The 13,624-nt window shown below is 37.6% G+C and overlaps 1 protein-coding gene across 1 annotated transcript in view; it reads left to right on the forward strand.

Annotated features, from left to right (window-relative positions):
* The first annotated feature begins 1,336 nt into the window (after nt 1-1,336).
* Nucleotides 1,337-13,624, forward strand: part of CCDC172 (coiled-coil domain containing 172) — a 52,356-nt gene continuing 40,068 nt past the window's right edge. Inside the window, exons 1-2 of the mRNA XM_065920126.1 lie at nt 1,337-1,415; nt 1,587-1,672. Of these exons, the coding sequence (XP_065776198.1) occupies nt 1,337-1,415; nt 1,587-1,672 (165 nt within the window). The remainder of the gene's footprint in view (nt 1,416-1,586; nt 1,673-13,624) is intronic.

The raw sequence follows: 13,624 nt of genomic DNA on the forward strand, positions 1-13,624 counted from the left end.
GAAATTCTTTTCTACTTCATTACACTTTTTAGTATGTATTTTTTATAATAAAGTTTAAAAATTAAATTTTTGCATACAAGTGTTGAAAAAAGGTTAACATTTATAACCGATTATGCTATAGCATTATTGAAATTTTAATTGTTTATTATACAAATGATGTGACAGAATTTACATTTACCAGTTTTTACTTAATATTAATACATTTCTTTAAAGTTTAGCCACTTTGAATTTAACATTTAGACAGAAAGTCAAATGTTTATTATAATCTTAATATTTTGACCTACTGAAACTAAAAATATTTTATTTTTTAATTTAAAAATCCCATACCAAAGTCCCAAAGGTGCCTTTCATGCTTAAGCTTTAATTAGCAACCACTTGGGTCTCTGACACATATTACGCAGATATTGAAGTGTTAATATTACCGCAGCTTGATTACAAAAGGCAATGATTAATTTTAAAGCAGACAAAAAAGATATGCCCTGATTACAAAGGAATGATTAAGGCGAATGTCAGACATTGTACATTTATAGCAGTCTTTCCCATCGTCAAATGATAAGACTTTGCAAAAGTCTATATTTAGAATCACAGATACTTTGTACTTTATTCTAAGACTGGATTTGTGCCTTGGAGCCAGATCACTCCAACTCTGATAATGACCTAAAGACTGTTGCGGGCCACGTGGCTAGAGCGGAACCAAACGAAACAACTGAATGACGCGTAATGGGCCCAACGAGACACCGTAGGCTCAGTTCCCAGAGAACCCCGCGAAGTGAGGCCTTCTGCTAGGTGTCCAGCCCACCATATTGTTGCAGGTACGTATTTTGCCGAGAGATTGCTTTGAGGACTCTCTGTTTGAGACTGGGCGTTGGGGGGCAGGGGAATAAGAGGAAAAGCCCGAGCCCCGAAAGGGCTGCTGTCCAAACTGCTCCAAAGCTCAGGCCTCGGTGACTCCATTCCCCCCCCCCCCCCCTACAAGAACGAAAAAGAACCCCGCACCGCGGCCAAGGCCTTGTCTGAGGGGAGCTGCGCTCAGCCAGGGGAACAGGGCAGTTTGAGACAGGTCACAGGAGAATCGAAGGCGCACGGGAGGGAAGAAAAGCAAGTTTGTCCAACTTAATGGAGGAAACGGAGACCCGGAGTGTGGTCAGGCCCCAGAGCCTCGGGCCTCACCTCACCCCGTAGGGGCCCCGTACTTGGTGTTGGCGGGGGACAGGCCTCTGGAGGCCGAACCAGGAATGGCCCTGGAATCAGGCTTCTTTCTGCTTTCCAGGATCCTCAGACTCGGTTATAAAATATTTTAAGGACGAAGACGGGAGCGGCAGGAGCGCAGCCTGAGATGAGTCTGGAGTCTTTGTTCCAGCACATCATATTCTCCGAGCACCAGGCGGAGGAGAGTCGCCGCTTGATGCGGGAAGGTCAGGGCCTCTGCTGTTTGAGTTGGGGGCTTGGAGCCGGAGGGAAGGCCGTGGGCAGTGGGCAGGGCAGTGAGGGGTGGGGGAAAGACAGCTGAAAGGTGTCTTACCACAGGCACCAGAAAAGGAACTCCAGAGAGATGGGCGTGTTTAAGCATTTAATTTTTATTACAGTAAGGTCAGAAATAAACAGATGTCGTGAGAAAATCCAGAGAGCAGCAGAGCAGCTGAATGAAGAGAAAATTCAGTTGGAATCTAAGGTATTGACATACAGAACTTGCTCATTATCACTTGAAAAGGTGTTTTTACTTGACTTTTTGAGGATATGATACTATTTAACTAGTTGTCCTTCCATGTAGTGGTTATGATAAAGAATCCTCCTGCCAGTGCAGAGACCCACCAGATGCAGGTTGGATCCCTTGGTGGGGAAGATCCCTTTCAGGAGGAAATGGCAACCTACTCCAGTGTTCTTGCCTGGAGAATCCCATGGACAGAGGAGCCTGACGGGCTACAGTCCATGGGGTCACAACGAGTGAGACATGTATGAGCACGTACAAAGACACACACACTCACACACAAACACACACCATCATGAAGCATGCTACCATGTGGGTGAGCATTGTTCCATGCTGTCTGGTAATATTTAAAGTTCTGAATCTGGTGACACCTTCCACTCTAACATGAATTTGTCCTATAGAAACCAATTTAAGTCATGAAGAATTCATTGTCCCTGTTGTGGAATGGTTAACGTTTCAAAAGAGCATAATGCCATTGGAAAAAGAATGATTCAATTAAGTAGTTCGTGTGGGAAATAAGTTTAGAAGAATAAATAATTTAAGAAGTGTGCTGTGTTGATGAAACAACTGAATGTAACTTTCAAAGGAGTCTCTACCTTTTTTATTGTAATGACTTTTTTTCCACATTTTATTTTAATTGGAAGATAATTGCTTTACAATATTGTATTGGCCTCTGACATACATTAACATGATTCAGCTACAGGTACACATGTGTCCGCTCCGTCCGGAACCCTCCTTGCATCTTACCATTTATTTTTCAGTTTTCTGCCACATTTTGGACATGTCTTTCATCCAGAGGAGTCATTTTTTTTTTCCACTAGCATTTCAGTCTTTTCTGCAGCATTTGTAAAGTTCTGTTATTTTACACAGAAACAAAGGAATCTGATGGTATCTTGAGGGTGGATTTTGAAATGTGGATAGAAATTTGGAGAGGCAGAGTGAAATATAATAGTAAGAGAAAAGTATTTGGAGCAGGGGGAGAATATGAACAAAAGGGAGGCATAGGCAAGGCATTTGTGGAGAGAAATCTACAAAGCAGGGGTTGATGCCTGGGAATAGGAGGAAACCACTGCAGGATTTTGATCAGGGAATGGTGTGATAAAAGTGGGTTTTGGAAGATCTCTCTTGAGCTTTGGGAGGATGGGAGCTAAGCACATCATCCAAATAGGTCACCCATAGCCTTGCTATGAGTGGAGGGTAGACAGTCATACAAAAATATTTATCCAACTCCTGAAGATAAATTATGTGAGCAGTGTGCAATGGGAAATCTGAGAAAATCTGTTTGCTAAAATAAGTCAAGTAGGCATAACACTGTGAGAAATTTCCAGTTCTCTTTTTGGGTAAAATAATCATAGATTCTTTCTCCATCTCTCAAGCTTCTTCAGTTCTTCCTTTCAATTCTTGTTCAAACACCACCCAAGAGCCCTCCCTTGTACATCTTGGAAAGATATTTTTATCATAGCATTTGGGATATCACCTTATCATTAAACAACAGAGCGTACTTGTATTTATGTTTGTATCCCTCATTCTTTTGTGGGCACTGTATTTGTAATTTTTTTCTTAACCATCTTTTATTCCCACATCCTGTATTCCATAACACACAGTATACATTGGTGTTTTGAATGAATGAGTGCTAAAAGGGAGATAATAGGGAGAGTTCGGTTCAGTTGCCCAGTCATGTCTGACTCTTTGCGACCCCATGGACTGCAGCACACCAGGTTTCCCTGTCCATCACCAGCACCCGGAGCTTGCTCAAGCTCATGTCCATCGAGTCGGTGATACCATCCAACCATCTCATCCTTTGTCATCCCCTTCTCCTCCTGCCTTCGATCTTTCCCAGCATCAGGGTCTTTTCCAGTGAGTCAGTTCTTCGCATCAAGGGGCCAAAGTATTGGAGTTTCAGCTTCAGCATCAGTCCTTCCAATGAATATTCAGGATGTACTGTCTTTTAAAATAGAATTTGGAAATATGGTTCAGTGAGACCTTAGGTCCTATTTTGCCTGTGAGTAGTAGATAAACTAACTGCTAAAAATAATTCTAAAAGCTGGTGGCATGGGCAAAGTTTTAAGAATGTCATGGTGTGGCTTAATTTCTTCTTTAAAAAGAATTAAGATACTTTCAGAATTGTTAGCTAGTAGCTAATACAAGTAATAGGCAAAACATATGCCATTAAGTAATGCATAGCTAGCACTTATTGTGCACTTACTGTATGTTGGGCACTGTTCTCATTGCTGCCCTTGTATTAACTCTTTTAATCCTGTCGGGAATTCTGTGATGAGGCACCATCATTACTACCCCTTTTTAGGGGAGGAAAAAGAGAGGTTAAATGACTTGTTCATGGTATATAATTTAAAAACAAATGACAAAAAATAAATAAAAACAAATGACAATAATGAAAGTAGTAATTGAGTAATGGCAGTGTATTTTATTAAAACATTTTTTAAAGCTCGTCTTAAACTTTTTTCTTCATGGAATTCACATATAATAGTGTCTGAAACTTTTGCATCTAGTCTAGGGCAATATTTTTAAAAGGATAGTAATGTAAGTTTTTGAGCAAATGTTTATTTCCTGGATTGGTGAAGATACTGACTTGGCAGATAATAATGTTAAGGAAAAAAAAAGGTTTATTCTTGAGTATCTTTAGGAAATAGTAGGTTTACTCTTTGTAATATTTTCTCAGTTAAAAGCTTATTTTGCTGAAAATGGAAATGTAGTTTGTTAATATATACACATACATAAAAAGCTGATTCAAATAGTTTTATTTGAGAGAAGAAAGAGCAAATCCCTAGCATTGTTTGGAAACATTTGTTGAAATTACTAATTAATATAGGTTCATGAATGCACATTGCTTTTTAATCAGCTCATATATGTGGGTAGTAATACAATTGCTTTTACTAATACAATTAACATATGTGGTTCACAGTTCATACAGTACTAATTTATAACTGAAATAATTTGATTTATTATATAGTCAACATGGGGGGGGTGTGTGTGTGTGTGTGTATAAAGATCTTTAAAGTGGAATCACAATTACAATGTAAATGACTAATGGAAGAACTGAAGAAGTAATCATAAATTGATTTCTTATTTCTTTTCTTCTCAGAGTTAATTATATGTCTGCCAATAACAATGAATATATGTTTACTTGCATATTTGACTTGGCATTTATTGACCAATTTATCAACTAGAAGCAGCATAAGGAGAAACTAGAACATAATTTGAATGGGCCAGTGCTTGAGCTATTTGCACAGTGATACATTCAGAAAGTATTTTGGGCATTTATTTTGGAAGTTGCTTGCGGTCAAAAAATGAATTCAGGAAGTATTGTATTTATATTTTTCTGTTCTGTAAAACCCAAGTAGCATGTAATTAGAACTTGAATGATAGCATTTGCTTTCAGGGCTCAATGAGTACTTTAAAATACATGGTTGCAAAAGTCTCAGATTATGTAGTATGAGTACTTTGTGAATTGGAGAACTTTGATATGCCTGGTTAGGTTTAGTAATGTGAAAACAGAAAGACAAGAACATGCTCTGAATTTGTGTTAGTGCTTACCAATACCTATAGCTTCTGATCGTCAAGGAAAGGTTTTATAATATTGACAGGAAAAATCAAAATTAGGGACTTGCAGAATGTTTGTTCTTTTTTAAGCATTTGAAAGAGTTTTCTTCTTTTAAAAATAGTAATATATGGTTAAAATTGGGACATTTTAATCTTTAGAAACATATTACAAAAAACCTAACATAAAGCCATCCTCCCTCAAGAGGAAGTAAATGGAGGAAAATCTGAGGCAGTTTTACTTTTTTCTTCTTCCAGTTTTAATCTATTACATAAACATACACTAATGAAATAATATTTCATGAATTTTTAAAGGAAAATGGTATTGAAATAAGTAACTTAAGGTGGCTTCATTTATTTCTTTATTTCAGAATATATGCTTTCATTTTTTTCAATTGATGAAAATTATGAACCCTCCTAGAACAGCAGGCAGAGTCTTAATCTGTTAGGACTGATGCTGAAGCTGAAACTCCAATACTTTGGCCACTTGATGCGAAGAACTGACTCCTTGGAAAAGACCATGATGCTGGGAAAGATTGAAGGCAGGAGAAGAAGGGGATGACAGGATGAGGTGGTTGGATGGCATCACTGACTCGATGGACATGAGTTTGAGCAAGCTCTGGGAGTTTGAGATGGACAATGAAGCCTGGCATGCTGCAGTCCATGGGGTCGCAAAGAGTCCGACATGACTGACTGACTGAACTGAACTCTTATTACCTAATTAGGGAAAGAACAAATCACAAATTATTATCATTTATAATATTGAAGCTGTGTAATTAAGATTTTTCCCCTTTTTAAGAAGTTTAATCAAAGAAAAATTTATATGCTACTTATGTTTCATTTTATTGTTGATGAAAAGTTGCTTAAAACATAGATAAAAGAAAGGCATTTCTTCTCCAATTAACATTTGTTTAAATAACAACACATGTGAATTATTTGATCTTAATTTTGAAAAATAAAGTTCAAATCCTCCTTATCACAGTTTAATATATACATGTAGCTCTGTTAGTCATGACCAAGACACTTTTGAGGGTAGTTATTCTTAATTGCTTTTAATCTCTGACCTTTTCACATGAAATTACAAAATTCTCTTGTCTTAAACATATATAGCTGATTTTTTTAAGTTCTCATAGAAGTTTAGGTGTATTTCCCCTTTTTTATTCACCTTGGTCAGTTGTACAAGTCCATGTCCTCCCTCGAGGAGGGTATGGCAACCCACTCCACTATTCTTGCCTGGAGAATCCCATGGACAGAGGAGCCTGGCGAACTGCAGTCTATGGGGGTCACTGACTCTGGAGTCTCTTCTATGGAAGATGATTTTTCTTTCACATCCAAGGTACCTCATAGTTGATGGTTTGATGGATGTCCTCTTCACTCCCCAGTGCTGCTTCCAGGACATTATTTCTCTACCTGCTTGTGGTAGTTAATCCTATATTCTAGACTCTGCCAACTTTCCTCTCTGCCCTTTTCTGTCATTTTACTCACTCACTGGGTAATCTCCCTTGTTCTTTAGAATTTGGCACGTGGTTCTCAGGCTTTCACTCTATCTCACCTCTTGCCAGCATCTTGTATGATGTCATTGTCTATATGTACTGTTGAGCTACCTTCCTGACTTCTTGGTTCTTTGGTCTCCACATGTTCAGTGACCTTCTCCATTCTACCTCAGCTACCTATTTCCAGAATTATATTCTGGGTGAGTCAATTATTTACTACTATGCCAACACTCAGGAGATTCCGGGAGCGATTTGGTCCAATGTATATATACATGGATGTTGGCTTTAGCCTCAGCTGAGACCTCCACACTGCCTGGAAAACTGCTGCATTTCTCTTTCTCACTCTCTGCAGTGACTGTTGTAAACCTTTTACTCTCGTGTATTTTGTCCTCTCTTCTGGACTACTTGACTGTCATGATAACTTTGCTTTGTGATAAAAAAAAAAGCAACCTATAAAAGTTACATAAGCATGATACCATTTAAAAACACACAGGACAAATAATACATCTTGTAAGGGATTTATATGTGTATAGTGAAATTATAATGGCATACATAGGAATGATAATAACACATCAACTTAGTGATTATCTCTGATGGGAGTAGAAGATAAATGTAATCAAGGAAGGATATACAGGGTATTTCAGCTGTATCTATAATGTTTTATTTCTTAAACTGGGGGACATAGCTGTGAGGTTACTTTTAAAAATAAAGATACATCTTAAAAGTTACAGAGCAGTGGCTTTTAGTCCATTCAAAAGGTTCTGCAACCATCACTATCTGAGCCCAGAATATTTTCATCACCCCAAAAAGAAACTCTGTACCCATATTAGTCACTCTTCACCTCCCTCAAACCTCATGAGCTCTCGGTCACCACTAGTTTACTTTCTGTGTCTGGACATTTCATGTACGTATAATCATACAATAACATTCATATGAATAACATTCCATTGTATGGATGCACTTTGTTTATCCATTCATCAGTTGATAGACATTGGGTTATTTCCACATTTTAGCTATTGTGAGTAATGGTGCTGTGAACACTTGTGTACAAGTTTTTGTATGAACATTATATTTCAGTTCTCTTGGGTATCCCACCTAGGAGTAAAATTTCTTGGTCATATGGTTAATTGTAGGTTTAACTTTTTGAGGAAATACCAAGTTTTCTGTAGTGTCAATTTTACATTGCCACCAGGAATATATGAAGATTCCAGTTTTTCTATATACTCACCAACACTTGCTTTCTTGGGATATTTGGTTTGTTTGATAGCCATCTTAGGGGCTGGGAGATGGTAGTTCATTGTGGTTTGTATTTCCAGTTTCCTAATGAGATTAATATTGAACATCTTTTCAGGTGCTCGTTGGCCATTTTGCAAATCTGTTTTCTAGATGGCCTGCTTAATTAATGGTCATGTAATTGGTTGCAGTTCTTTTACAGGAGGGTCTTGTCTCTGAGAAGTAGTAATCTTTCTCTTAATATAACTGAAATGATTTTATTTCTAAATGAAGTAAAGATTATTACATATAGCGTTTGTTGGACTCCTTTTTCTCAGGTTTTTTTTCATGATCTTAAGAAAATCTGAGTAACATTTCATGGTAATAGCAGTAGAGAGCAAACCATATAACAGTATGCCAGATAGCCTTTCTATTTGCAAATGCTTATAAATCACAAAAGTTGCCCGTTTCCTGGCTTGGATCCCTGAGGTAGAAAATCTGCTGCACTGTTTCTAATTGTTTAATCTACTAGTGTGCCTGTATTCCTTTTTTAAAAAGAGCTACTCTAAATAAATTGTTTACCCTGAAATGTTAGAAGTGTTTTAAACAGGAAAGAAAAGAAATACTTCCTTCCCAGGAACTGAGACAATGATCTAATTAAAGATAGTAAGTTTGTGGCTCAGTATGCAGAAAGCATGAGATTAACATTTAGTTTGCTAGCCTCCTAAGAATATACAGCACAAAAGAATACCTTTAAAAAAGTTTACCTTTTGATTTGTGATTTCCTGGAAAATCAATTAGCTATGCTTTTCACTTCTCTTATTCATTCGCTCAACAAACATTCATTGAACAACTCTTAAATGATACCAAGAGTAATTGGCAGGTAAATTATGTAACAACCTTCTATCTTAGAGGGTTGACATTAAGCAACTTCAACTATAGAAACTTAACAGTAAATTCAAAATTCTTGATGTTCTCACTTTTTAAAAATTCTGTAATTACTAAATTTTGTCTGTTTAATTCTCTAAAGAAAGCCTTTTAATGCTTGTCATGAATTCTTTTCTAAAATGGGGAACTACAGTAGTTCACCAGATATTTTAATGTAGCACTGGCATTTTCTAGTAGCTCACCACTAAGGATAATCTGATCTTCTAGGGTGTGTACCTTTGTAGTGGGTTTTTAAATTCTTGACTAAAAGAATTTTCGTGAATGTACCAGCCATTCTTTGACCTCAGGGCCTTTGCACTTGGTGTCTTCTCTGCTTGAAATGCTTCTCTCAGGTATTGGTGTTTTAGATCTCTCCTGGTAGGGAGTCTATGAGAATGTGAGACTCAGTTCTCACGTTGGAACAGTCACATGTAAATCTTCATGGTTGGTTACCTTACCTCTCAGCTTAGTTGGCACTTTAGAGCTGTGGGTCTCAAAGTGTGATCTGTGATCCACTGTTGTTCTGTCACTCACTTATGTCCGGCTCCTTGTGACCGCATGGACTACAGTACTCCAGGCTTCCCTGTCTTTCACTATCTCTTGGCGTTTGCTCAGATTAATCACCAACATTGAGTTGGTGATGCCATTCAATCATCTCATCCTCTATTGCCCCCTTCTCCTCCTGCCCTCGATCTTTCTCAGCAGCAGGGTCTTTTCCAGTGAGTCAGCTCTTCGAATCAGGTGGCCAGAATATTGGCGCTTCAGCTTCAGTATCAGTCCTTCCAAAGAGTATTCAGGGTTGATTTCCTTTAGGATTGACTGGTTTGATCTCTTTGCTGTCCAAGGGACTCTATGCCACACCAAAGTTTGCCACACCACAGTTTTGCTTTCAAAACTCTATAGGAAGAGTTTTGTGAGGTCAAACTATTTTCTTAATAATATAAAGCTATTATTTGTCATTTACACTGTTCTGATATGTACACTGATAGTGCAAAGGCAAATATTGGCACCTCAGAACAAATTAAGACAGTGGCAACAAACAGCTGTATCATTGTTATCAACAGCTGTATCATTGTATCACTGCCACACACTCACAGGTGAGAAAGCAAAACCCACCGATTTCACTGTATGCCTTTGATTAAAGTATAAAAAATATTGTTTTGAAACTAACCATTCTATGTATGTGTTTTTAATATTGTGTGTGATGAAATGGGAAGTTCACATAAAGTACTTCTATATTCTGAAGTACAATGATTGTCTCACAGGAGAATATTTGTATGATTGAGTTTCAGTATGAACTAGCTATTCTTTTTCTGGAGTATACTTTTTACTTGAATAATTGACAGATAAGTGTAGTTATTTAGACTTGAGTACTTGGCAAAATTTTCTCAAAAATGAATGAAATGACCCTGATGTCAAGGCAAATATTATTATTTTGCCAATGATAATATTCAGCCTTTCAAACAAAAATTAAAATGTTGAAAGACTCAGATTTGTCACTACATGTGCACTATATGTGTCACTATTTGTCACTATATGTACAGTTTCCCAGTACACAAAAGATTTTTCTGAGTTTGTAGGTGATATTAATAAATGTTTTTAATATTGCATTATAGAGTGTATCAACATTTAGAGGACTTGAATAATTCAGTGAAGGAATATTTTCGAAATTACCAGCACATGATTTTAATTGTACATGAATAGAAGATCCACTCAAAGTGCAAAATAGACCAATGGTTTTTATTGTAACAGGATGAAAAATTTATTGAAATGGTTTCAGATCCCACATTGCAACTAACCTTTAAGGAACTGCCACTCATTTAGTTCCTGAAGAATATGGCATAATTACTAGGGCATTAAAATACTCCTGTCATTTCTAACTGTACATCTGTGAGGCTAGATTTTCTTCATATACTTCAACCAAGAAACATAGTGCAAGAGATTGGATAAAGAAGCAGATATAAGAATTCAGCTGTCACTGTTTATAATAGCCAGGACATGGAAGCAACCTAGATGCCCATCAGCAGACGAATGGGTAAGGAAGCTGTGGTACATATACACCATGGAATATTACTCAGCCATTAAAAAGAATTCATTTGAATCAGTTCTAATGAGATGGATGAAACTGGAGCCCATAATACAGAGTGAAGTCAGCCAGAAAGATAAAGACCAATACAGTATATTAAAGCATATATATGGAATTTAGAAAGATGATAATGATAACCCTATATGCAAAACAAAAAGAAACACAGATGTACAGAAAGAAACACAGATGTACAGAACAGACTTTTGGACTCTGTGGGAGAAGGTGAGGGTGGGATGTTTCGAGAGAACAGCATTGAAACATGTATATTATCAAGGGTGAAACAGATCACCAACCCAGGTTGGATGCATGAGATAAGTGCTTGGGCCTGGTGCACTGGGAAGACTCAGAAGGATGGGGTGGGGAGGGAGGTGGGAGGGAGGATCAGGATGGGGAACACATGTAAATCCATGGCTGATTCATGTCAATGTATGGCAAAAACCACTACAATACTGTAAAGTAATTAGCCTCCAACTAATGAAAATAAATGGGAAACAAAAAAGAATTCAGCTGTCTTCTGTTAAACCAGACTTAGAAAAGATTTGCAAAAATGCAAATGCAATGCTTCTTACTTCATTTTGTTTTGGAAAATATTATTTTTATTAAAATATATTTATTTTAGTATACAACACATTTATTGTCATTATTCCTAAGTGAATTAAATATTTTAAAAGTTTCTCAGTTTTAATCTTTGATACTGAAAATATTTGTAGATACAACTCACAAAAATAATTAAATAAAATTCCTCAATAATTTTTTAAGACTGTAAAATCTTAAAGACCAGAAGTCATAAAATCAAAAAGTTTGACCCTCCCTTAGGTCCATATATAAAATAATATATAAACCATATATAAACCTCATGCCATCTCTATCTCTTTCCTGGCTTCTGCTTTATTTTTCTTTGTAGCTCTTAATTTCTCTTGACATTTTTATGTTGATCTGTTTACTGTTTATCTTTCCTTGTGCTGCATGTGTGCTAAGTCGCTTCAGTCCTGTCCAACTCTGTGTGACCTTATGAACTGTAGCCTGCCAGGATCCTCCGTCCATGGGATTCTCCAGGCAAAAATATTGGAGTGGGTTGCCATGCCCTCATCCAGGGGATCATCCCGACCCAGGGATCAAACCTGCCTCTGTTATGTCTCCTGCTTTGGCAGGTGGGTTCTTTACAACTAGCACCACTTGCAAAGCCCTTGTGGATGTAAACTTTGCACGGAATACATATTCATCTGTTTTTGTTTACTACTGTTATTCTTACTATCTAGAACAGTCTGAATTACAGTAGGTTTTACATATTATTGAGTGAATAAATTAATTTTTTTTCTCTTAGAATTCACTGTTTCTCTTTCCTCTTCTGTGAATTCTGCTTGTGACATCTGTTGACCTTTTCACATGGTCGTATATTTTTTATGAGCCTTAAAATTTTTTATTGTGAACTTATCTTTAGTAGAACTTTGCTAGTCTCGATAAAAAAGATGTTCTTAAGGAGCAGTTTTAACCCTGCTGCCAGAACTGTGCAGATTTCATTTGTTCAGTATAAATTTTCATGTTAATTTTTGGGCTCAGGATTTCTGCACTGCCTGGCTAGGAGACATTTGAATCTCACATCCATGAACAATTCAAGTGTGGGTTTTGGGGTTCTAGGGTATGATTCCTTTTCTATTCATGGATCAACAGAGGCAACTCACTTTTCTGCTGCATCTCTAAACTGGTGGTGAAGTTTTATTACTCCACATGCATAGCCAGCATAGGCAGTTTTTTTTTTTGCAAAGAACAGATGCAGCATTTTAGTTGAAAAGTCTGGTAGTGTTGAAGTCGTTATACTTATTCCTCTGCCTTATTTCCAGACTGAGAGGTAGTCTGTGTCAGCAATTTCCTGTAGGCACTTTTAAAAATTGACGTATGGTTAATTTAAGACGTTGTGTTAGTTTCAAGTGTATAGCAAAGTGATCCTATTACATATATATAATACGTATATGTATATAACACGTTATCCATATATGTATCAGTTCAGTTCAGTCACTTAGTTGTGTCTGACTCTTTGCTACCCCACAAACTGTGGCACACCTGGCCTCCCTGTCCATCACCAACTCCTGGAACTTGCTCAGACTCATGTCCATCGAGTTGGTAATGCCTTCCAGGCATCTCATCCTGTGTCGTCGTCCCCGTCTCCTCCTGCCTTCAGTTTTTCCCAGCATCAGGGTCTTTTCCACTGAGTCAGTTCTTCACATCAGGTGGCCAAAGTAGTGGAGCTTCAGCATCAGCCCTTCCAATGAATATTCAGGACTGATCTCCTTTAGGGTTGACTGGTTGGATCTCCTTGCAGTTCAAGGGACTCTCAAGAGTCTTCTCAAACACCACAGTTCAAAAGCATCAATTCTTCCATGCTCAGCTTTCTTTTTGGTCCAACTCTCACATCCATACATGACTGCTGGAAAATCCATAGCTTTGACTAGATAGACCTTTGTTGATAAAGTAATCTCTCTGCTTTTTAATATGCTGTCTAGGTTTGTCTAGGGCTTCCCTCATAGCTCAGTCAGTAAAGAATCTGCCTGCAATGCAGGAGACCCAGGTTCAATTCCTGGGTCGGGAAGATCCTGTGGAGAAGGAAATGGCAACCCACTCCAGTATTCTTGCTTGGAGAAT

The sequence above is a fragment of the Muntiacus reevesi genome, chromosome 2, assembly GCF_963930625.1.
Source record: "Muntiacus reevesi chromosome 2, mMunRee1.1, whole genome shotgun sequence".
Lineage (NCBI taxonomy): Eukaryota > Metazoa > Chordata > Mammalia > Artiodactyla > Cervidae > Muntiacus > Muntiacus reevesi.